General features: G+C 51.3%; 1 protein-coding gene across 4 annotated transcripts in view; it reads right to left on the bottom strand.

The window, feature by feature from the left end:
* Nucleotides 1–473: 473 nt before the first annotated feature.
* The window catches only part of MARK4 (microtubule affinity regulating kinase 4), a 47,040-nt gene continuing 22,694 nt past the window's right edge, over nucleotides 474–24,819 (bottom strand). For 3 of the 4 annotated variants that reach the window (XM_017502448.2, XM_017502450.2, XM_017502451.2), the window contains 9 exons: nucleotides 21,512–21,631; nucleotides 20,908–21,007; nucleotides 18,594–18,703; nucleotides 18,328–18,487; nucleotides 14,487–14,704; nucleotides 9,884–9,987; nucleotides 6,329–6,607; nucleotides 4,412–4,456; nucleotides 474–1,808 (listed from right to left, as the gene is read on the bottom strand). In XM_017502448.2, coding sequence (XP_017357937.1) covers nucleotides 1,472–1,808; nucleotides 4,412–4,456; nucleotides 6,329–6,607; nucleotides 9,884–9,987; nucleotides 14,487–14,704; nucleotides 18,328–18,487; nucleotides 18,594–18,703; nucleotides 20,908–21,007; nucleotides 21,512–21,631 — 1,473 coding nt within the window. In that variant the 3' untranslated portion in view covers nucleotides 474–1,471. Of the gene's footprint in view, nucleotides 1,809–4,411; nucleotides 4,457–6,089; nucleotides 6,170–6,328; nucleotides 6,608–9,883; nucleotides 9,988–14,486; nucleotides 14,705–18,327; nucleotides 18,488–18,593; nucleotides 18,704–20,907; nucleotides 21,008–21,511; nucleotides 21,632–24,819 lie in introns of all 4 variants that reach the window. The other variant, XM_017502449.2, reaches the window with a different exon arrangement.

Genomic DNA, 24,819 nt, shown 5'->3' with positions numbered 1-24,819 from the left:
TTACTTGATAAAAACTACTAGAATTCAATTTACACTGAAAAAAAAAAAAAGATACAATGCCCTGATGCCTGGATCAAACCATACCTGAAGTTGAGTTCCCTGGATTATTAAATAACATAAGCCCACAAACACCTGTTTGCTTAAGCAGTATAGACGGATTATTAGTCCTAATACAGCATTTCTCTTGCTAACTTTGCATCCATGCCCAACATAGCAGCCACACTGAAACCACCTACAGCTCTCTGAAGACATGCCACACACTCCCACTTCTGGGCTTTTGCCCAGGCCATACTCCATGCCTAGCCAACTCCTACTCATCCTTCAACACCCCAGTCCAGCATTAATTCCTCTAGAACAACTTCTGCAATGACTGTATCCCGCCCACTTTCCCTTCTGGGCTCCCAAGACAATGGTTTGTCTAGTGTGTGTGTCAGAACCCATGTGTCCCACAGACAGGGCTTCATGCCTCCGTGTCCAGCACTGGGCCTGGCATGGAGTAGGCACAGGTCAATGATTGTTTATTGAATAAATTTACTACCGGAGTAAGAAGTGGCTTAAAAGTCCAGTGTAACATGGTGGCTGGGAGTGCTGAGTGGATGAATGGGGGGCCCGATATAGGAACTGGGGCCTCGGGGATGAGGCTGAGTTCTGTCCTGCCTTCTTCCACGACCATCCTTACCTTTCCACCCCCACCGCTCCCATTCTGCAGATGAGAAAACCGAGGCTCTAAAAGGAAAAACCACTGCCCGGAGTCCCATGCCTCTTCTGCAACTCACTTGCTGGTGAGGGCAGGGAAGGAAAACCCTAGGGTCAGCACTGGGGGGGACTCTCCTAAATTTATTGGGCAACAGGCTGCAGGTGAGGGGGCTGACAGGAGGAGGGTCAGGGCGTAATAACTTAAAAACCGTAGGTGACAGCGGCAGCTCCTCAAGAGACCTTTGCAGAGGGGAGGGGGTGGGTATTTACAAGGATTTGTACAAAGTGCCCCGCGCCAGCCTGGGGCAGGAAAGGTGGGGGGTTTGAGTGTGAGGGGAGGGGAGGGGAAGGAAACTGCCTCTCTGACCCCCACTCCCAGTCCCCCAAATTCTCGTCTTTAGGCTCAGCAGCTCTCCCTGTCCCTGCCCAAGGCCTAATTTTGAGCTGTTGGGGGGAATGAAAGGTTTCCTCAGTTGCCCTCCCTGCCCCTGCCCTGCCCCCAAAGTCTCCTCAGGTGCCCCCTTGGCAGGGCGAGGGGGGACAGGACTGGCTGGAGGCTCCAGGAAGGTGCCAGCTTCCCCCGCTGAGCCCCCCATCCTTCTTCTGTGCTGAGCGGCCCCAGAGAACAGCAGAGGGGACAATCTGTGCCCCCAAATCTAATTCAGGGAAACTGAGGTGATGACAAAGGGAGAATCCCCTCCCTGGCCCCTTCCTCTCTTGTAGAAGCATAGGGGACAAGGGAGAGGAAGAGGAAGGGGCCTGGGGCCGTGGTGGCTCAGAGCTCGAGGTCGTTGGAGATGCGGGTGACGAGGGTGCGGAAGGCCAGGGCGGTGCCCGCCACACGGCGGAAGAGAACTCCCCGCAAGCCTGGCCGGGGCAGCTGGCAGACCTCCACTTCGAAGTGGGACAGGGGCTCGGGCCCGCCCGCACCCCCGTGCAGGCAGGCCAGCAGGAACGGCTGTGGCTGGCGGCAGCGGCAGCGGGCGGCTGCTGTGGCCTGGCGCAGAGCTGCCATCAGGGCCTCGGGAGGGCGAGAGCTGGTCAGCTTCACACTCCAGGGGAATCGGAGCAGCCGGGGGGCGGTTTCCGTTTGATCCCAAGGTAGATGGCAACTAAAGCGAGAAGGTATCAAGGGTCAGAGAAGGGAGCGAAGAGGAACGCGGGTGGAGGGCTCAAGGAACAATTCTTCCCACTTTAGGACAGATTCCTAGCCATCCCCTCAAAAAAAAAATCCTCCCCTCTTACTCCACTGATAGTTTCAGCTGGATACAGAGCTGTCCAGCTAGAGACCACACTTTCCAGCCTCCCGTGAGGCCGGGTGTGACCTTGTCTCTAAATTCTGGGACATGAGCAGAAGTGAGGTGTGGAATCCACTTCGGTCCTCAAAGGCCCTGCACGTGCCAGGCTCTCCTGTCCCACGTCCTCCAGGAGCTGGACTTGGCAGTGGCACAGGCCAGCCTCAACTGTGAAGATGACATGAGGGCTCCAGGGGATGGGGATGGAAGAACCTGTGGACCTGAATGACCGCACAGAGGCTTGGCCACATGGTTTGAATGGGAAATTTTTTTTTTTTTTTTTGAGACGAATTTTCGCTCTGAAGCCCAGGCTGGAGTGCAGTGGCATCATCTCAGCTCACTGCAACCTCTGCCTCCTGGATTCAAGCAATTCTCCTGCCTCAGTCCCTACTAGTAGCTGGGATTCCAGGTGTGCGCCACCACACCCAGGTAATTTTTTGTATTTTTAGTAGAGACGGGGTTCCGTGTTGGCCAGGATGGTCTTGATCTACTGACCTCGTGATCCACCAGCGGGTGCCTCCCAAAGTGCTGGGATCACAGGCATGAGCCACCGTGCCTGGCAGAAATTTCTTGTTTTGAGACAGGATCTCATCCTGTCACTAAGCTGGATCACAGCTCACTGCAGCGTTGAACTCCTGGTCTTGAGCGACCCTCCTGCCTCAGTATCCTTAGTAGCTGGGACGACAGGCACACGCCACCATGCCCAGGTAGTTGTTTTTAGTTTTTTTTTTTTTTTTTTTTTTTTTTAGAGAGACAGGGTTTCATCATGTTGTCCAGTCTGGTCTTGACCTCCTAGACTCAAGCGATCTTACTGCCTCAGCCTCCCAAGTAGCTGGGATTACAGGTGCACGCGACCACACCACACGCAGATAATTTTTTTTTTGTATTTTTAGTAAAGACAGGGTTTTACCATGTTGATCAGGCTGGTCTTGAACTCCTGACCTCAGGTGATCCACCTGCCTCGGCCTCCCAAAGTGCTGGGATTACAGGCATGAGCCACAGTGCCCGGTACTGTTTCTCTTTTTTTTTTTTTGTTTTTGAGACAGTTTTGTTCTTGTCTCCCAGGCTGTAGTGCAATGGCACAATCTCGGCTCACTGCAACCTCTGCCTCCAGGTTCAAGCAATTCTCTTGCCTCAGCCTTCTAAGTAGCTGGGACTATAGGCACCACGCCCAGCTAATTTTTGTATTTTTAGTAGAGACGGGGCTTCACCATGTTGGCCAGGCTGGTCTTGAACTCCTGACCTCAAGTGATCTGCTTGCCTTGGCCCTCCTAAAGTGCTGAGATTACAGGCGTGAGCCACATCGCCAGGCCACTTAAAAATTTTTTTTGAGACAAGGTCTTGCTGTGTACCCCCAGGCAGGAGTGCAGTGGTTCAATCATGGCTCACTGCAGCCTCCACCTCCTGAGTTCAAGTGATCCTCCTGCCTTGGCCACCTGAGTTGCTGGAATTACAGGCATGAGCCACCGTGCCTGGCCTCTCTGGGCTTTTTGATTGTCACATGTCTTAGGATGGGAGCACTGCTGGCATTGATTAGGTTGAGGATGGGGCAGGTCAAGGATGAGAAACGTTCTCCAATGTGCCAGAGGGCCCTGCACAGCAAAGAAATGTCTCGCCTGAAGTAGGAGCAACCTGGGGCTGGTCTCCCTGGTCCAGTGAGGCCGCCCCTCAGATTGGGTGAGCACATGACTCAGTACTGCCAATAAGAGCATTCTACCCCCTGGCCACTGTGCTTGGGTCAAGGGCGAACACATGACCAAGTCTGACCAATCAGAGTACTTCTCCTCTCTGGCTGCAGGCATTGGTTTAGAAATGAGCATGTGACCTAGTCCCAGCCAATGAGTCAGCCCTGGCAGTTTGTTGCAGCTGCTGGGAAGACTGGGGTTTCCACCTGGGTCTCTAAACCGGGAACTCAAGACTAAGCCAGGGCTTGGCAAACTCTAGTGCTGTGTGTTTTTCTAAGTAAAGTTTTATTGGAACACAGTCATACTCATTTGAGTTGAATATGGCTGCTTCTGCACTACAATGGGACAACTGAACAGGAGTGACAGAGGGTGCCTGGCCCTCAAAGCCTAAAATCTTCATGGTCTGGGTCTGCACAGATAATGTTTGACTCCTGCTGGCCCAGAGCTGCCGGCAGCCATTCTGCCAGATCAGATGAGAGGAAAAGGAGGTGGGGTCATTGACCGGAAGAGCTGAGTTGTAGATGGGATGAGGCTGAAGTGTAAGATGGTCAACGGAAGGTGGTGCGGGTGAGAGGAGCTGGCAGAGAAGGCAGGGGCCAAAGAGAATTTCAGGAAGTTGGTCTTGTAGGATGAGACTGGGGCCCCATTTAATGCCCTGGGGTTAGTGTTGGGAGGTGCTGAGGCAGGAGAAGGGAAGGGCTGCTGTGGCAGTCAGGGGTAGGCTCAAGCACTCACCTTGTGACCTCAGGTCCCCCGATTCTCTCAGGTTCGTCTGCGACCCTGGGGGAGGGGAGGGAGACAGAGTGTCTAATCTGGACACAGGAAACCCACCTCCCCCAACCCACTGCCTCTGGGGCTCTGAGCAGCCCCTGCCTCAGCCCCAGTCCCTCCGGGCTGGGGAGGGCTTGGAGTCAGGATTTCATCTCCCTGTCCATCCCCAGAAGGGAGCTCATTCTGCAAGGGCGAGTACAGGTCACAGGAAAGATACTGAAGAACGTGGAAGGTGAAAGAGAGGTGTGGGCAGAGACACACCCTCACATAGAGAAGCGGTCACAGAGAGACGCACACGCACGCACGCACACACACACTCACAGACACATTCATGCTTTGCTCAACACCTCCTTCGTGAGACCTGCTCTTTTTTTTCCTTTTCTTGTCTCCCTTGTTCCAGTGAGGCCACTCTGTCATGCAGGAGTGGTGTGATCTCAGCTCACTGCAGCTTCAACCTCCTGGGCTCAAGCAATCCTCCTGCCTTGGCCCCTGAAGTAGCTGGGACTACAGGCGCATGCCACCACATCCGGCGGATGTTTTTTTTCTTTTGTTTTTTTTTTTTGTATTTTTTGTAGAGATGGGGCTTTGCCATATTGCCCAGGCTGGTCTCAAACTCCTGGAATCAAGCGATCTGCCCACCTGGGCTTCCCAAAGTGCTGGGATTACTGGCAGAGCCACCTCACCCAGAGGCCTGCCCATTTAATGCTGCACCCTTCCCCTCCCCACAACCCTCATCCCCCATGCTGTTCTATGTTTTTGTTTGTTTGTTTTAGAGACAGGGTCTCCCTCTGTTGCCAAGGCTGGAATGGTGTGATCATAGCTCACAGCAGCCTCCACTTCCTGGGTTCAAGTGATCCTCCTGCCTCAGCCTCCCAAGTTCACGGGACTACACGTGCAGCCACCATGCCCGGCCAATTTATTTACTTTTTTGTAGAGATAGGGTCTTGCTATGTTGTCCAGGCTAGTCTTGAACTCATAGGCTCAAGCGATCCATTTGCCTCAGCCTCCCAAAGGGCTGTGATTACAGGCATGAGCCACCAAATGTGGCTCCTACCCTATTTTTCTTCTCAGTACTTCACAGTATCTAGCAGTCTATATAATAAGTATATTTTACTTATTTCTTTATTTCTTATCTGGATCCCTCAGTAGAATGCTGGCTCTGCCAAGGCAGGAGTTTCGTACATTTTGTTCACCCTCTACCACAGGACTAGGGCAGTGCCAGGCACGCAGTAGGGGCCCAATGAATAATAGCAATTCATAAAAATAGCCAATTATTTATACACAGGTAAAGCACTTTCCAAAGCAATGTTCTAAGCTCAGTCCATACATCACCTCATTGAGTCCTCACAATAACCCTAGGAGGCAGGTACTGTTATTACTACATCCATTTTACAGAAGAGGAAAGCGAGGCCCAGAGACCTTGAGTGACTGGCTTAAGGACACTTGGCAGAGCTGCCATTTGAACCCCTGAGTCTGGCTCCAGAAGCTGTGCTTCCATGAGTAAATGAACAACCAGACCCCACATACAGACCCTGTACCCTGCTCACATCCACAGAGCCCCCTCCCTGATGCCCGCGCACACAGGTCAGACATGCAGACAGGAAGGCAGAGCCAGCGAGAACAGGGCATGGACGGGACTTACTGATCTTGGATCCCTGGGGCAGAGAGGCGCCCGAAACACAGCGGTTAGAGTTCTGCCGTTTAGAGGGATCGAGGGTAACCCTGCAGCGTGAGGGGGGAGGCGAGGGGCGACAGGGTAGGAGGAGAGGAGGAGGAGGAGGAGAAAATGTTGGGGCACAGGAGACAGACCAGAGTAGAAGACAGGTTAGGTCCCATCAGCCCCTGGCCCTGCCCCGCCCCTGCCATCCCCGCGGAGCTCACCTTCGGGTCAGTTTGGAGGTCAGCTTGGTGAAGAGGTTGGTGGTGGGGCGGGGCCGCCCGGCGGGCAGGGGTGCAGCCTCGTGGGCCAGCGTGGGAGAGGCAGGGGGTCCATTCTGCACACCCCCACCACTCCCACCCCCTGCCCGCCGGTCCCGGACCTGGCCACCATGGAAGGTGCTGCGGATGGTGGAGCCACGTGCCAGGCGGCTCCGCTCCCCTGATGGGGGTGCCAGGCTGTGACTGGAGGGGGAGGCAGGGGGCACCCGTGGGGTGCCTGAGCTGTGGGTAGAGAGACAAGTCAGGGTGGGGGCCTGAGGCAGGCCAGGGCCCTAGTCACTCTGATTCTTCACATTCCTGTCCTGAGACCAGGGACTGTAACCAGCAAAGAACTCAGAGACAGGGCTGCCATGTACAGTTGTGCAGGCTGTGTACTATACAATCCTAACATTATTTTACGACTCTCTCCTCTCCTATTACCCCTCCTTCGAACTGTCACTTCTTCGAATTCTACCCCCTCCAAACCATCCCCATTACAACTCTCCTCTCTCCAAATGCAGCAACTGAATAGATTCACAGACATTTTTGGGTGACTTCCTTGCTATTTGTCATTGAAACTTCAGAAACCAAAACACTTAGCTATCTGAACTCCCATTATCTAAAATCGGGAAAGGGGTAGCTGTAAAGGCCACAGACACCTGTATTCACTATGATAATTTGGACAGTGGGAGTCCCACTGTCCCAGGACCCTCCTCCAGCCCCTCGGACTCTCCCAGTCAACAACAGGGACCAGACCTCCGTCTTTCCAATTCTCCTGCTTCGGCCTCCTGAGTAGCTGGGATCACAAGTGTGAGCCACTATGCCTGGCTAATTTTTTTTTTTGAGACGGAGTCTCACTCTGTGTAGGCTGAATTGCCATGGGGCGATCCTGGCTCACTGCAACCTTTGCCTCCTGGGTTCAAGGGATTCTCCTGCCTCAGCCTCCTGAGTAGCTGAGACTATAGGCATGCACTACCATGCCAGGCTAATTTTTGTATTTTTAGTAGAGATGGGGTTTCACCATGTTGGCCAGGCTGGTCTCGAACTCCTGACCTCAGGTGATCCACCCACCCTGGTCTCCCAAACTTGGGATTCCAGGTGTGAGCCACTGCGCTCAGGCCAGACCTCCAATTTCTATCCTCCCAGGGACTCCAGGCCAGCCTGGATCTCAGAGAAGAATCCTGACTGTGGTAGAGGCCGCTACTTTTTTGGTTTTGTTTTTTTTTTGAGACAGAGTCTCACTTTGTCTCCCAGGCTGGAATGCAATGGCTGGATCTCGGCTCACTGCAACCTCTGCCTCCTGAGTTCAAGCGATTCTCCTGCCTCAGCCTCCCGAGTAGCTGGGACTACAGGCATGTGCCACCATGCCTGGCTAATCTTTTTTTTTTTCAGTAGAGATGGGGTTTCACTGTGTTAGCCAGGATGGTCTAGACCTCCTGACCTTGTGATCTGCCCACCTCGGCGTCCCAAAGTGCTGGGATTACAGGCGTGAGCCACTGCGCCCGGCGAGGCTGCTACTTAATCCCTAGAATCCATCCTCCCTGTTTTGCTCTTGGTACCAAACCCCTAGAGCACTGCACATGGCCACCCAGCCAGAGACTACATTTCCCAGACTCCCTTGCAGCTGGGGATGGTCATGTGACCATGTTCTGGCCAATAGGACATAAGCAGAAGTGCTCTGTGCCACCTATGGGTCACGCCTCCACTGCGCCTAGCTAATTTTTGCATTTTTAATAGATATGGGGTTTCTCCATGTTGGTCTGGCTGGCCTCAAACTCCTGACCTTGTGATCCACCTGCCTTGGCCTCCCAAAGTGCTAGGATTGCAGGTGGGCCACACCTTTAAAAAGAATTGCTGCTTGTCCTCTATTCTTTCCCCACTTCTTGCTGATGGGGAAATGATGGCAGCTGGTGCAATGGTCTCAGTCCCAGAGCTGGAGTCCCATGTTGAGGCTGGAAGAACTTACCTGGGTCCTGGGAGGGCCATCCAGACTAAACCTCCCGCTTATTTACTCTACCCTGGGATCTCTTTTATTGTAGCAGCTGAGTCTGTAAGTTTTGCTTTTGCGTTTTAAAAACTTTTTTTTTTTTTTTTTTTTAGTCTGTAATTTAACTGTTCCACTGTCTCTTGAGCAGAACTGGAAGACCATGTATTATGGTGATTAAAAATAGATTCTGGAGTCAGTCTGGAATCTGCTTCTTGACTTACCAGCTGTGTGGCCTTGGACAAGTTACTTAACCTCTCTGTGCCTCGTGTCCTCAGCTGTAAAAAATGGAGATACTAGGATCTACCTCACAGAGTTGTTAGGGGCATTGAGCCAGGCAATATACATAGAAGCCTGGCAGGTGGCTACTGCTTCATGAATGTTCACTATTATTTTTATTTGATAACTACCCAAAAAAATGCACTCTCAGTCACTGAGTGAAGGCCTCCTAAGCACACATAAGACCCAGTGCCAGGTTCAGGACACACCTGATCTCTACTGGATTCCTATAATGGGGCCTGGAAGTGAACTTTTTTTTTTTTTTTTGAGTTGGAGTCTCACTGTGTCGCCGAGGCTGGAGTGTGGTGGTGCAATCTCAGCCCACTGCAACCTCTGCCTCCCAGGTTCAAGCAAGTCTCCTGCCTCACTCAGCCTTCCAAGTAGTTGGGATTACAGGTACACAACACCACTTGGCTAATTTTTGTATTTTTAGTAGAAACGGGGTTTCACCATGTTGGCTAGGCTGGTCTCTAACTCCTAACCTCAGGTGATCTGCCTTGGCCTCCCAAAGTGCTGGGATTACAGGCGTGAGCCACCATGCCCGGCCAGCATCAAGCCCATTTTATGGAAGCGAAAACAGAGGCTCAGAGATTTGCCCCAAGTCATTCTGTTAGCAGTGTGAACACAGAGGTAAGATTCGAACTCAGAAGTGAGTATTCACAGAATCGTGACTGTTAACTACACCATTCCCCTGCCCACACCCAATGGGAACAAGGGCAGCCCCTAATCAGTGCATCCCAGAGTATGCCCCAGTGTCGGCCATCACCCTGCCCTACAGTCCTGGGGGGCGGCAGTGTCCTTGTCCTGGAGCCAGCCTGACTCTGGCTGGCCTTGACCTGTGATGTGAACTAATCCCTTCCCTGCCTCTGCTCCAACCTGTCTGGTTTCCTTCCCTTGCCAGCTGGAAGAGACCTCACAGACGCAGGCCAACAAGCTGTAAAACCAGCCAACCAGATGCTGCTGAAGCTGTGACATTCTGGGGCTTCTCTTGAGTTCTAAAAATGGATCATTCAGGTTCCCAAGGCTCGCAGGCAGAGAACATCGCCGACTGCTTTCCTGATGCTGACAACTAATTCATTAAGTGGGGAGGACTTTCAGGGGGGTACTTGGGCCGATTCTGCCAAAGGCAGGGCAGATACACGCACTCTCTGGTCCCCACAGCACCAGCCTCCAAAACTTACCATCTCAGATCAAGGGAGGTCCTGCTCACCTACCCCCTACTTCCCACCCCCTACCCTGGTGCTGCCCCTCCGTACCTGTTTTCTTTCCCATTTGGCAACAGTGACGGGCGCTCAGCCCCCGGGCGTTCTGTGCAAACATAGGTGTTTCTGCGGGTCATCATGCTGGGAGGGAGGTTGTTCTGCAGGAGACACGGCCGGGAAGGGAGTGAGGGGGTGAAGACACGCCCCTGAGTTCCTTCCTCCTCCCCTCTCTGCCCACCCCAGTGATGAATGAGTCAAGGGCCCGTGTGGGAACCGAGGGTGAGTAGGAGATAGTTGAAAGGTCCCAAAGATGTGAAAGGTTCATGAGTGATCTCAGCCACCTAGGCTGAGCCAAGGGAGACCCCTGGAGCTCAGAGAAGAGGGGGACACTGAGGGAAAACGAGGCAGGGAAGGTTTCCAGAGGGTATCCTCGTCCACCGCTCTTCTCCCAGCAATGCCTGCCTTGTTGAGGTCCAGCCCAGCCATACTAAACGTTTGCTAGTGTGCTTATTCATGCCACATTCTGTCACTGTGCCTAGCCTTTGCATTGGCTGTCTCACCTGTTAGAACATTCCTCCTACCTTTTCCCCTGACTCACTCCTACATATCTTTCAGGTGTCAGTTCATAATCTACCACCACCCCCGGCCCCAGGCTGAGTCACGTGCCTCCTTTGGGCTCCCACAGCCCCCTGGGCTCCCCACTACAGCTTCAATCACTGCATTGTCAATGTCTGTTCTCATATATGTCCCCATCCCATACTGGGCTGTGAGCTCTGGGAACACAGGGAATATCAGGATTATGCTGCCTCATAAACTTGTTAGGAAGAGATCCCTCTTTTTCTATTCTCTGGAAGTTTGTCTAAGGTTAGTATTATTTCTTCTTTAAGTGTCTGGAAGAATTCCACTGGTGGGAGCCATCTGAGCCAGAAATCTTTATGGAGAAGGTTTTCAGTTATGAACTCAATTTCTTTAATTAGAATATAAGACTGTTCAGGTTTTCTATTTCTTCTTGTGTCAGTTTTGATACACTGTGTATTTAATGTGTCTGTTTCATCTAAGCTGTTAAATTTATTGGCATAAAGTAGTTCCTAATATCATCTTACTATCTTTTAATGTTAGAACAAAGTTCCCCTTTTCATTTTGGAGACTGGTGATTCATGTCTGCCATCTTTTTCCCTTAACTGATTTTACCAGGGGTCCATTTGATTTTACTAATCTTTTCATTCTTTTTTTTTTTTTTGAGATGGAGTTTTTGCTCTTGTTGCCCGGGTTGCAGTGCAATGGCGCAATCTCGGCTCACTGCAGCCTCTTCCTCTCAGGTTCAAGTGATTCTCCTTCCTCAGCCTCCCGAATAGCTGCGATTACAGGCATGCACCACCACATCCAGCTTATTTTTTGTATTTTTAGTAGAAACGGGGTTTCACTATGTTGGCCAAGCTGGTCTCAAACTCCTGATCTCATGTGATCCACCCACCTTGGTCTCCCAAAGTGTTGGGATTACAGATGCAAGCCACTGCGCCCAGGCTGATTTTATTAATCTTTTCAAAGAACCAACTTTAGGTTTTGTTGATTTGCTTCTCCTTCACTGATTCCTTCTCTTTAATGCCTCTTCTCTTCTAATTTTTTTTTTTTTTGAGATGGGGTCTTGTTCTGATGCCTAGGCTGGAATGCAGTGGTGTGATCATGGCTCTCTATAGCCTCAACCTCCTGGCCACGAGTGGATCCTCCCACCTCAGCCTCCCAAGGAGCTAAAACCGCAGGCATGTGCCACAACACTTAGCTGATTTTTAATTTTTGGCAGAGACAGGGTCTATGTTGCCCAGGCTAGTCTTGAACTCCTGAGCTCAAGCGATCCTACTGCCTGAACCTCCTGAAGTGCTGGGATTACAGGCGTGAGCCACCACTTCCAGTCCTTTCTACTTTCTTTGAGATTAATTTGCTTTTCCTTTTCCAGCTTCTTAAGGTGTGGGTTTTGTTTAGCTGTAACAATAGCTCTCATTCACTAAGTGCTGACTGTGACAGTATGTGAAATACTTCATGTGTGAGAGCTTGCAAGATCCTCACAATGACCCAGGTTCTTTAATGAGCCCATTTCACAGAGTGAAATATTGAAGCTCAGAAAGGTGAAGTTGCTTGCCCAAGGTCACACAGCTCATTAATGTAATTAAAACTCTACATGGCTTCAGAGTCCTGGCCACTTTATCAAACTGCCTCCACCCTTCTCTTTTTTAAGAGATAGGATCTCACCATGTTGCCCAGGCTGATCTCAAACTCCTGGCCTCAAGTAATCCTTCCACCTCAGACTCCCAAGTAGCTGGGACTACATGTGTGTGTCACCATATCCAGCTGCCTCCACTCTCCGTTCCTATGCTGAGGATATTTTGGTACTATGCCGTTCTTGGGAACTCAGACAGGAAAGGCAATACTACATTTCCCAGCATCCTTTGCAGCTCAGGTTTTGCATATAAGTTGGGTTCTGCCAATCTTTGCATTCATGAAGATTTAGAAGATGGAAATGGGGCAGCAGCTGCTCTCCTGGCTACTTTGACTTCAGCTCATATAGGCAAGGCTATGAGATGAAGGTCTTTGCTTTAGCGGGGCTCCAGTGCTGGCTGTCCAACCCTTTGGGCATCAAGAAGCTCTTTGGGGCCAGGCATAGTGGCTTACGCCTGTAATCCCAGCACTTTGGGAGGCAAAGGTGGGCAGATCATGAGGTCAAGAGATTGAGAACATCCTGGCCAACATGGTGAAACCCTGTCTCTACTAAAAATACGAAAATTAGCCAGGTGTGGTGGCAAGTGCCCATAGTCCCAGCTACTTGGGAGGCTGAGGCAGGAGAATTGCCTGAACCAGGAGGCAGAGGTTGTAGTGAGCCGAGATTACGCCACTGCGCTCTAGCCTGGCGACAGAACGAGACTCCGTCTTAAAAAAAAAAAAAAAAAGAAAAAGCAGCAGCTCTTTTGGTAGAGTATATGAGGTTTTTGAGTCTTGGATTACAGCCATGAATGTACTTTTTTTTTTTTTTGAGACGGAGTTTCACTCTTGTTACCCAGGCTGGAGTGCAATGGTGCGATCTCGGCTCACCACAACCTCCACCTCCTGGGTTCAGGCAATTCTCCTGCCTCAGCCTCCTGAGTAGCTCGGATTACAGGCACGCGCCACCATGCCCAGCTAATGTTTTGTATTTTTAGTAGAGATGGGGTTTCACCATGTTGACCAGGATGGTCTTGATCTCTTGACCTCGTGATCAACACGCCTCGGCCTCCCAAAGTGCTGGGATTACAGGCTTGAGCCACCGTGCCCGGCTACTTTTTTTTTTTTTTTTTTGAGACAGAGTCTTACCCTGTTACCCAGGCTGAAGTGCAATGGCACAATCTCAGCTCACTGCAACCTCCACCTCCCAGGTTCAAGCGACGCTCCTGCCTTAGCCTCCCAAGTAGCTTACAGGCATGCACCACCACGTCCAGCTAATTTTTATATTTTTAGTACAGATAGGATTTTGCCATGTTGGCCAGGCCGGTCTTGAACTCCTGATCTCAAGGGATCCACCACCTCCACCTCCCAAAGTGTTGGGATTACAGACGTGAGCTACCGAGCCTGGCCTTGTTGACAATGTGCTCTTGAATTCATCAGCGCTGGGGCAGCCTCAGAAGGACCAGCTCTCTTGGTGGGTCAGTTCTGCAGTGTGGTTACGACTGCGGTTCCTATAAATCCGGTCCACTGTCCACTCCTCCAGTCCTTCTTACAATTTTTTTTCTTTTTTTCAGACAAAGTTTCACTCTTGTTTCCCAGGCTGGGGTGCAATGGCGCAATCTCGGCTCGTTGCAACCTTCACCTCCTGGGTTCAAGCAATTCTCCTGCCTCAACCTGCCGAGTAGCTGGGATTACAGGCGTGCGCCACTGCACCCGGCTAATTTATATTTTTAGTAAAGACCAGGTTTCTCCATGTTGGCCAGGCTGGTCTCGAACTCCTGGCCTCAGGTGATCCTCCTGCCTTGGCCTCCTAAAATGCCAGGATTATACGCATGAGCCACCGTGCCCCACCCTTCCCACACTTTGAAAAGCACTTAATTTCCTGTATTAAATTCTTTCTGCCAAGAGTACCTTCTGCACTTGACACAGAATACTATTTTTTTTTTTTAAAGACAGAGTCTCGCCCTGTTGCCCAGGCTGGAGTGCAATGGTGCGGTCTTGGCTCATTGCAAACTCCGTTTCCCAGGTTCCAAACGATTCTCCTGTGTCAGCCTTCTGGGTAGCTGGGATTATAGGCGCCCGCCACCAAGCCCAGCTAATTTTTGTATTTTTAGTCAAGATGGAGTTTCACCATGTTGGCCTGGCTCTTCTCAAACTCCTGACCTCAAGTGATCCGCCCGCCTCAGCCTCCCAAAGTGCGGGGATTACAGGCTGAGCCACCAAGCCCAGACAGAACACTAATTTATGCACTAACATTCAGTATTAGTGTATAAACTGAGCTCAAACAGAGGCACTCCACAGATGTTTGCTGAATGAATGAACGGGTATAAGGAGTCGGTAGGAAGGGGTTCCGTCTGGGGAACCAGATGAAGGCGGGGCCTGAGGAATGTGGCCCTGGTGGTGTTGGCAGGCTGGCCACAGGTGGCGGCGCCCCCAGCCCTGCCCCCCAGCCCCGGTCACTCACGGGGGTGCTCGTGCTGTCCTTCCGCCGCTCTGGGATCTCTGCCTTGTTGGGGTTGTGGGCGCTGCTGACCATGGGGCTGGAGGGGGGCAGCCCTCGACTCCCGCTCCCCGCGGCACTGCAGCTCGCCTTCCGGCCTGGCAGCCGCTCCTCCTTCAGCTCCGCCTCCCCCGTGCTCGTCGGGCTGCGTTTGGGGTGCAGGGGTGCAGGGGATGGGCCACCTGGGGGAAGGGGCACCGGTTAGAGCTGACATCACCTCCCAGAACTGACTCTGAGGGATCGTTGGAACCTGAGAATTCCTCACGTGGGCTGCAATCTCTGTGTGGGCCATTCTGACATCTGTCAAAATTACCAACGTACCTATACTGACCCAGAAACTCCAAATCCATGACATCATGCACATACAAGCCATTCATTGCCACCTTTTTTTTTTTTTGAGATGCAGTCTGGCTCTGTCACCCAGACTGGAGTGCGGTGGCGCAATCTCCGCTCACTGCAACCTCTGCCTCCCGGGCTCAAGCGATTCTCCTGCCTCAGCCTCCCAAGTAACTGGAATTACAGGCGTCTGCCACCGTGTCCGGCCTGTACCATTAGACTGGGAACAGCCTAAATGCCCCTTAGGAGTGGAATGACTCCGTAAGTATTTCCACAACGAAAAATTACACAGCTATACAAAAGAATAAGGAAGCAGTTCATGCACCAATACAGAATGACCTTCACGACAGACATAAAGTGGGAAAGGCAAGACAAGTGGTGGGTCAGCAATGTGTTCTCACTTGTCTACAAAAGCAAAGAAGTGTGTATCTATGTATTTCCACCTGTATCTACTTGCTTATAGATTAATATCTCCAAAGGACTTTGTTTCAAATGGGGAGAATGTACTCACTGTTTTCATATATCTTTATTTTCCTTCTTTTTTTTTGAGACAGGATCTTACTCTGTTGCCCAGGCTGAAGTGCAGCAGCGTGATCTCGGCTCACTACAACCTCTGCGTCCTAGGCTCAAGCCATCCTCCCGCTTCAGCCTCCCAAGTAACTGAGACTACAGACACACACTACCATGCCCAGCTTTTTTTGTAATTTTAGTAGAGACGAGGATTTTGACATGTTGCCCAGGCTGGTCTCAAACTTCTGAACTCCAGTGATCCTCCCACCTTGGCCTCCCAAAGTGCTGGGATTATAGGAGTCAGCCACCTCACCTGGCCTAATTTTTGTATTTTTAGTAGAGATGGGGTTTCACCATGTTGGCCAGGCTGGTCTTGAACTCCTGACCTTGTGATCCTCCTGCCTTGGCCTCCCAAAGTGCTGGGATTATAGGAGTCAGCCACCTCACCTGGCCTAATTTTTGTATTTTTAGTAGAGATGGGGTTTCACCATGTTGGCCAGGCTGGTCTTGAACTGTTGACCTCAGGTGATCCACCCACCTGGGCCTCCCAAATTGCTGGGACTACAGGCGTGAGCCACGGCACCCAGCCAGTTGATTTTTCTTTTTATTTTGAGAAGTCTCACTTTTGTTGCCCAGGTTGGAGTGCAGTGGTGAGATCTTGGCTCACTGCAACCTCCACTTCCTGGGTTCAAGTGATTCTCCTGCCTCAGCCTCCTGAGTAGCTGGAATTACAGGCACACGCCACCACGCCTGGCTAATTTTTGTATTTTTAGTAGAGACGGGGTTTCGCCATGCTGCCCAGGCTGGTCTCACTCCCGCACTCAGGTGATCTGCCCACCTCGGCCTCCCAAAGTGCTGGGATTACAGGCAAGAGCCACCGAGCCCAGCCTGGAAGTTGACTGCTAAAGGTTGTGGATTTTATTTTCGGGGTAATGAAAGTGTTCTGAAATTGGTCATCATGATAAATGTACAACTCTATAAATATATTAAAGCCACTGAATTGTGCACTTTTTAATTTATTTTTTGAGATGAGGTCTCACTCTGTCACCCAGGCTGGAGTGCAGCGGCGTGATCACGGCTCACCACAGCCTCAATCCCCTGGGTTCAAGTGATCTTCCCACCTCACCCTCCCAAGTAGCTGGGACCACAGTCATTTGCTACCACACCTAGCTAATTTTTAATTTTTTTTGTAGAGATGGGATCTTGCTTTGTTGCCTAGTCTGGCCTAGAACTCCTGGGCTCAAGTGATCCTCCTGCCTCAGCCTCCCAAAATGTTGGGATTACAGGCATGAGCCACTGTGCCTGGCCTGAATTGTGCATTTTAAACGGGTATATTATTTGGCATATACAATTTAACTTTTATAAAGCTTTAAAAAAATATCAGAGGGGTTTAAAATTTGATGAGTGTATGGGTTAAGAGACCTCTCGGAAATTCCCAAGCCTAATGGGTGCTGATGGTAGTGTGTATTCATTTTCTTTTTTAAATTTTTTTTAAACAGGGTCTCTCTGTTACCCAAGCTGGAGTGCAATGGAGCGATCTCGGCTCACTGCAACCTTTGCCTCTCAGGTTCAAGCAATTCTCCTGCCTCAGTAACCCGAGTAGCTGGGATTACAGGCACGCGCCACCACGCCAGGCTAATTTTTGCATTTTTAGTAGAGACGGGGTTTCACCATGTTAGCCAGGCTGGTTTCAAACTCCCAGTTGCAGGTGATCCACCTGCCTCAGCCTCCCAAAATGCTAGGATTATAGTCGGGAGCCACGGCACCTGGCCCAGATTTAAACTCAGACTCTGTATTCATTTTCTGCATCAGATGAGATGTCTGTCAATTGCACAATGTGGGGTATCATCAGTTGTCTGCCCAGCCCCCTTCCACTAGGAAAAGCCTCCCTCACTTCAGTGTGGAGGTGAAGCCAGAGGGCAGGCTCTCAGCAGCCACTTTGCACAATGTGTCCTCCTGTGCTCCAATTACAGTGGATTAATTCAAACTGGACTCTGATATCAGAACCCCATCTTGGACCAAAGAGATTCCAGCTACCATTTGGATTGGTCTCTAAGGTAAGAAATCAGGAGTCGGGTGCAGTAGCTCACGCCTGTAATCAAGCACTTGTGGAGGCTTAGTGGGCAGATCATGAGGTCAGGAGTTCAAGAACAACCTGGCCAACATGGTGAAACCCCATCTCTGCTAAAAATATAAAAATTAGCCAGGCGTGGTGGTGGGTGCCTGTAATCCTAGCTACTCAGGAGGCTGAGGTTGCAGCGAGCCAAGATCGCCCCACTGCACTCCAGCCTAGATGACAGAGTGAGACTCTGGTTGAAAAAAAAAAAAAAAATCGGGGAACTGAGGGATCAGGAGAAAGGATGAAATAAGTAAGAGGCAAAGGAAAAACCACACAAGCAGAGAGGAAGCAGGACAGAGAGTATCTGTGTTGGGTCTGGCTGCTTTTCCAGTTTTGTTTGTTTTTTGAGACAGAGTCTTGCTCTGTCACCCAGGCTGGAGTGTAGTGGCATGATCTTGGCTCACTGCAACCTCCGCCTCCTGGGTTCAAGTAATTCTCCTGCCTCAGCCTCCCAAGCAGCTGGGATTATAGGGGCACACCACCATGCCCAGCTAATTTTTTATATTTTTAGTAGAGACAGGGTTTCATCATATTGGCCAGGCTGGTCTTGAACTCGTGACTTCGTGATCCAACCGTGTCAGCCTCCCAAAGCGCTAGGATTATAAGTGTGAGCCACCACGCCCAGCCTGCTTTTCCAGTTTTAATCCCTTCCTGAGCCTGGCTGTGCATTTCCACCTCCAAGTTCCATGCAATGCCCCATGTCTTCAGAAGACGTTCCTCCCTCTCTGCAGTTAGCTCCAGTGGGTTTCTGTTGCTTGCCAATCACAGAACCCTGACATAACTGCCAATCTGGGCCTTGGGGAGGAGGAGGGCACATGAGGGCGAGGGCCTGGTACTTACAGAAGTCGCTATGCCTGCGCTGCCGATGGTAGGTGGAAGAGGAACTCCGCTGCCCTTTGCTGTGGCTGGTGCCTTTGCTGGAACTTGTTCCATTGGTGGTGTCGCTGGGCGCCCGCACCCGTGCCAGGGCCAGCCCTGGGGCACCCCGGTCCCCACCCTCCTGTGAGAGGATGAAAAATGAGGCTCTTCCGCACCCCATCCCCTCTGCCCCCCAAGTCCCTCCACCCAGGCATCACACATTCCCGAGGGCCCCGGTGCCCTCTGACCTCAGTCTTCCTGCCCAGCAGGAGGTAGGTGGCGGTCACTTCGTTGTACTTCTGGCTGGTCAAGGCCTCTTTGATTTCTTCCCGTGTGTAGCCCATACCCACCATCACCTCTGCGGGGGGATGGAGAGAAGTTTCAGACTCCTAGAACTTAAACCACCCATTTCTTCATTCTTTTTTTTTTTTTTTGAGATGGAGTTTTGCTCTTGTTGCCCAGGCTGGAGTGCAATGGCGTGATCTCGGCTCACCACAACCTCTGCCTCCCGGGTTCAAGTGATTCTCCTGCCTCAGCCTCCCAAGTAGCTGGGATTACAGGCATGCACCACTATGCCCGGCTAGTTCTGTATTTTTAGTAGAGACAGGGTTTCTCCATGTCGGTTAGGCTGGTCTTGAACTCCTGACCTCAGGTGATCTGCCCGCCTTGGCCTCCCAAAATGCTGGGAGCCACTGTGCCCAGCCCCACTTGCACTCATTCCTGCGACTTTCAGTGACGTCTACTCTCTGACCTGTCCTGTACCCATCCTCCCTTCCCAACAGCACATTGATTTCCTTTGAAAGAACATTCTCTCCCCGCTCAGATCATGTGGATGGCTGCCCTGCTCCAACCCTAAGGCAGGCAGATAACCTAAGTCCAGCTTAGTGCATTCTACACCCAAAGCCACACTGACTGGTTCAGGGCAGGTATGTGACCCAGATCTGCTTGCCTCCTGGGGTGAGAGCAGCGTGGGAAAAAGCTACCACAGAAAACATTCCCAACAACTGTCTCTGAGCACCAGGATCCAACTGTGCCTGAAGGCTGAAAACTCTGTTTATTTTAGTTATGTGACAGAATGAATTCTCACTATTAGGTTAAACCATACAAAATTGGTGGTACTGATGATTTTTAAACAGTAAAAGGGCAATTTCACATGGTTCAACTTTTTGTTGTTTTCAACCTATTAATATAATTAGGTTGGTGCAAAAGTATTTGTGGTTTTTGCCATTTGTTTAATGGCAAAAACTGTAATTACTTTTTCTTTTTAGATGCAATTTCACTCTTGTCGCCCAGGGTGGAGTGCAGCGGCATGATCTCAGTTCACTACAACCTCCGCCTCCCAGATTCAAACAATTCTCGGGCCTCAGCCTCCTGAGGAACTGCGATTACGGGTGCCTGCCACTGCACCCGTCTAACTTTTGTATTCTTAGTAGAGAAGGGGTTTCATCATGTGGGCCAGGTTGGTCTCGAACTCCAGACCTCAGGTGATCTGCCCGCCTCAGCCTCCCAAAGTGCTGGGATTATAGACCTCAGGTGATCTGCCCACCTCAGCCTCCCAAAGTTCTGGGATTACAGACCTCAGGTGATCTGCCCGCCTCAGCCTCCCAAAGTGCTGGGATTATAGACCTCAGGTGATCTGCCCACCTCAGCCTCCCAAAGTGCTGGGCCACCATGCCTGGCCCTTTTTCTTTTTTTGAGACAGGGTCTCGCCCTGTCACCTGGAGTGCAGTGGCGTGATCATAGCTCACTGCAGCCTCCAACTCCTGGGCTCGAGCAATCTCCCTACTTCAGCCTCCTGAGTAGCTGAGACTACAGGTGCGCACCACCATGCTTGGCTAATTTTTTTATCTTTATTTTTTTGTACAGATAGGGTCTCCCTGTGTTGCCCAGGCTGGTCTCCAACTCCTGAGCCCAACTGCTTCTCCTACCTTGGCCTCCCAAAGTGTTGGGATTACAGGCATGAGCCACTGCACCCGGCCTTCCCAAGCCAGTCTCAAACTCTTGGGCTCAAGTGATTCTCCTGCCTCAGCCTCCCAAAGTGCTGGGATTACAGGCTTGAGCCACCTCCCCTGGCCAAAGTTTGCCATTTTTAGAGATGGAGTCTTGTCTGCTGCACAGGCCAGAGTACAGTGGCATGATCTTGGCTCACTGCAGCCTCTGCCTCCTGGGTTCAAGCGATTCTCTTGCCTCAGCCTCCCAAAGTGTTGGGATTACAGGCATGAGCCACCTCACCTGTTCTCGTTTTGTCTTAAGATCAGAGTGAACATGGGCCGGGGGCACTGGCTCACGCCTGTGATCCCAGCACTGTGGGAGACTGAGTTGGGCGGATCACCTGAGGTCAGGAGTCTGAGACCAGCCTGGCCAACATGGTGAAACTGTGTCTCTACTAAAAATACAAAAATTAGCCGAGCGTGGTGGCCGGCGCCTGTGGTCCCAGCTACCTGGGAGGCTGAGGCACAAGCATCTCTTGAACCCGGGAGGCGGAGGCTGCAGTGAGCCAGGTTGCATCCTGTCACCCTGCATTCCATCCCGGGTGACAGGATGGCTCTCCCTGACCCTCACCAATTCTCTTGGTGTCCCCGAAGTCCTCCTCAGGCTCCGTGTATGGCTTCAACTCCTCACCCTCATAGCCGATGTTGATCCATTTGTCTTTCATGATTTGCTGCAGGGATCAGGAGCAGGGAAGAGGGAAGACAGGTGTCAGAAGGAACCAGGAGTCATACAGCTTCCAACCTCCCAGGGGCCCCCAGGTGGGGCTACCTGCCCTGCCCGAAACCTCCGAGGCTACCATCCAGAACTCTGGGCTCCCTAAAAGATCGCGCCTCCTGGCCCTCCCTCTCCCCCGCATCCCCTGCCGGAGCCTCCTGATGCCACCCTCCCTCCTCCGCATCATCTGGGTCCCTGGCACCCTGTAATCATCCTAGGAGCTCATTAGCTAATTACTGGCAAGGCAGGGAGTGGGTGAGCCTGTCGGGGGGGTGGCGTCAGGACAGGCCTGGGAGCTTTTCCCTGGACTGCCTGTCTACCCCGACTCACCAGCAGCAGATCTTAGGTGGGCACGGGAGAGGAAAAGCGTGTCAAGAAGGCTTTTGTGGGTGGGGGCAGGCAGGGTTTGGGGGAGTCAGGAGACGAGAGGGGTCCCTGTGGGCCGTGGGGCTGGGCTCACCTCGAGAGTACAGCGTTTAGCTGGGTTCAGCACCAAGAATCTCCGCAGAATGCTCTCACAGTCTGTTGACATGTAGAAAGGGACCCGGTACTTTCCCCGGAGGACTCGTTCCCGCAGCTCCTGCAGGGAGGGGGTTACTGCAGGAGGGGCCTGTCCCCCACCCCACACCTATTACACATACACACACACTAACACACTCACACGCTCACACACACACACGCTCTCACAACACATACATACACACACACGCTCACACCCACACACACACTAACACACACCCACACACACTCACTAACACACTCACACGCTCACAGTCACGCTCACACACGCTCTAACACACACATATACTCACACACACTCACTAACACATGCTCACACACACTGTCACAACACACACATACACACACACGCTCACACACTAACACACACAAACACACCCCCCCGCACACTCACTAACACACATGCTCACACAAACACACACACGCTCTCACACACTAACACACTCACGCTCAGTCACGCTCACACACACGCTCTAACACACACATATACTCACACACACTCACACACACACACTCACTAACACACACTCACAGACACCCTCTCCCTCTCTCTCATCTTTGTCCCAGCCCCTCTGATAGAAGCGACAGAAGCTCTGAGTCCCAGCCCTGACAACCTGACAAGGTGGGCAAAACCCCACTCCTCTCTCCTGACCTCAGGTCCCTGTCCGTAAAATAGGAACATCATACAGATGCTGCAATTAAAAAAAAAAACATGGGCCGGGCACGGTGCTCACACCTGTAATCCCAGCACTTTGGGAGGGCAAGGCAGGCGGATCACCTGAGGTCAGGAGTTTGAGACTAGTCCGGCCAAATTGGTGAAATGCTATCTCTACTAAAAATACAAAAATTAGCCAGGCAGGTGATGGCTTCCCGTAATCCCAACAGCTCTGGAGGCTGAGGCAGGAGGCTTGCTTGAGCCCGGGAGGCTGAGGCTGCAGTGAGCTGTGACTGCACCACTGCACTCTGGCCTGGGTGATTCAGTGAGACCTTGTCTCAAAAAACAAACAAACGAAAAATGGAGGGAGGCAGAAAACAAGCAGGAGTGAGGTGAGGGTGGGGGGGCGAACAGGAGTTCCTGGGGACACAGCCCTCTGCTGGGGACTGGTGGGCTTTCTGCTAAAAGGGCCGAAAGATGCCGGTGCCTGGGGAGCCTGCCGGGTCTGCAGATCAGTGTAAAGGGCTATTAATATTTAATCTGGATCACTTGCACGACACTTACCCCTTAGCAGGCAGGGTTCTAAGTGCTTTAAGCATATTACATCCATTTTCCCAGCACCACAAAGCCCGGTTTTAATGCCCACTTTCCAGACGAGGAGGTTGAGGCCCAGAGGGGTTTGGTCACTTGCCCCAGGATTGCACAGCCAGAAAGTGGTAGGGCCTTGGGTCTGGAGCCTGTGCTGTGTGACCACCGTGCAACACTGCCTGTCACGTGACAGGGAGAAGGAGCCATCAGGCCACCACTGCCACCTCCGGCGCAGCTACCAAGCCTGATGCTGTGGCCAGATGCCAAGCTCCAGCGAAGGGCTTAACCTATGCAGATGGCTGCAAGCAGATCCTTTTTTTTTTTTTTTTTTTTTTTTTTTAAAGAGACAGGCTCTTGCTCTGTCACCCAGGCTAGAGTGCAGTGGTGTGATCAGAGTTCACTGCAGCCTGGAATTCCTGGGCTCATGAAATTCTCCCACTTCAGCATCCTAAACAGCTGGGACTACAGGCAGGCAGCACAATGCCGGGCTAATTTTAAAAATATGTTTTGCAGAGACGGGGTCTTGAAATGTTGCCCAGGCTGGTGTCAAACTCTTTTTATTTTTTTGAGATGGAGTCTTGTTCTGTCATCCAGGCTGGAGTTCAGTGGCATGATCTCGGCTCACTGCAACCTCTGCCTCCCTGGCTCAAGTGATTCTTCTGCCTCAGCCTCCTGAGTAGATGGGATTACAGGCGTGTGCCACTACGCCTGGCTAATTTTTGTATTTTTAGTAGAGACAGGGTTTCACCATGTTGGCCAGGCTGGTCTCGAACTCCTGACCTCCAGTGATCTGTCCTAAACGAGTACTTTGCATCCCTGATCTCAGCAAGTCCTTAAAAATCACTGCCACGACGTTGATGTCTTTTTTTTTTTTTCTTTTTCTTTTTCTACTTGACATCCGATTTTGGGAGAGAGGTTGGTGTTTTTATGATCCTCATTGAACAGAAGATGAGACTGAGGCTTAGAGAGGCTGGCTCTTTGGCCAAGGCCGCCGTGAAGAAGGGCCTCCCTCCTCTTTGTCACTCGGGGCTCTCCTTTGATGGCCTGTCCTTTGCAACTATTTCCCTGACTTTCCAATTTCAGATCACACTACGTGCTCCTCATGGGCCACGCAGAGCAGGACAGGGCGTTCCAGCTGCAGAATTCCTGCTTCAGTGCACCCTCAACTGCAATCGAGAGGAAACATCAGGCAACCCAAATTGAGGGACATTCTGCAAAACTGGCCTGAATTAATCGATCATGTCAATGTCACAAAAGACAAGAGAGAGGCTGAGGGCTGTTCCGATGAAAGGAGACATAAGAGTCAGTGCAGCTAAACGCAATTCGGGGACCCGGATGGATCCCTGACCAGGAAAAAAAAAAAAGTAGCTGCCAAGGATATTCCTGGGATGACAGATGAAATCTGAGTATGGGCTGTGGGGTAGAGGCCAGGATTATACCACTGCTGTATTTCCTGTATGTCACCGCCAACAGGAAAATGCCCCTGGTCTCAGGAGATAACCTGCTGTCACCTTGAGGGATAAAAGGACACAGTGTCTTCGACTAACTGTCAAATGGCCCATCAATACCGATGATGCCAGCAGAGATCACGTGCAAATACAGACGGATGCAGCAAACATGGCCACAGGCCAGCGACTGTGAATCTCCTGAAATGCATCATGTGTTCTATGCTCTATTCTTGCTACTTTCCCGTAGATTGGCAATGGTTCAAAATAAAAAGTTCAAAGGAAAAAAAAAAGCAAGACACAACTCAGCCCACGCCTCCCACCCCCTTACCATAATCCCCCCACCCCGCACAGCACTGGCCAGCATCCGATACCATATCTAGTTTGTTTATTTCTTTTCTTTGCTGCCTGGCGCAGTAGGCAGTAGTCCGGGAAGACAGGAATTGTTTTGTTTGAAGCAAAATGCACAACTGAATGGTTTTTAGTATATGCACGGAGTTGCACAATCATTACTACGTTCAATTTTTTTTTTTTTTTTTTTTTTTTTTTTTTTTTTTTTTT

Source organism: Cebus imitator, unplaced genomic scaffold (assembly GCF_001604975.1).
Source record: "Cebus imitator isolate Cc_AM_T3 unplaced genomic scaffold, Cebus_imitator-1.0 Scaffold296, whole genome shotgun sequence".
In the NCBI taxonomy this organism is placed as follows: Eukaryota; Metazoa; Chordata; class Mammalia; order Primates; family Cebidae; genus Cebus; species Cebus imitator.
The sequence above is the reverse complement of the archived record's forward strand: the minus strand, read 5'-3'. Positions and strand labels throughout refer to the sequence as shown.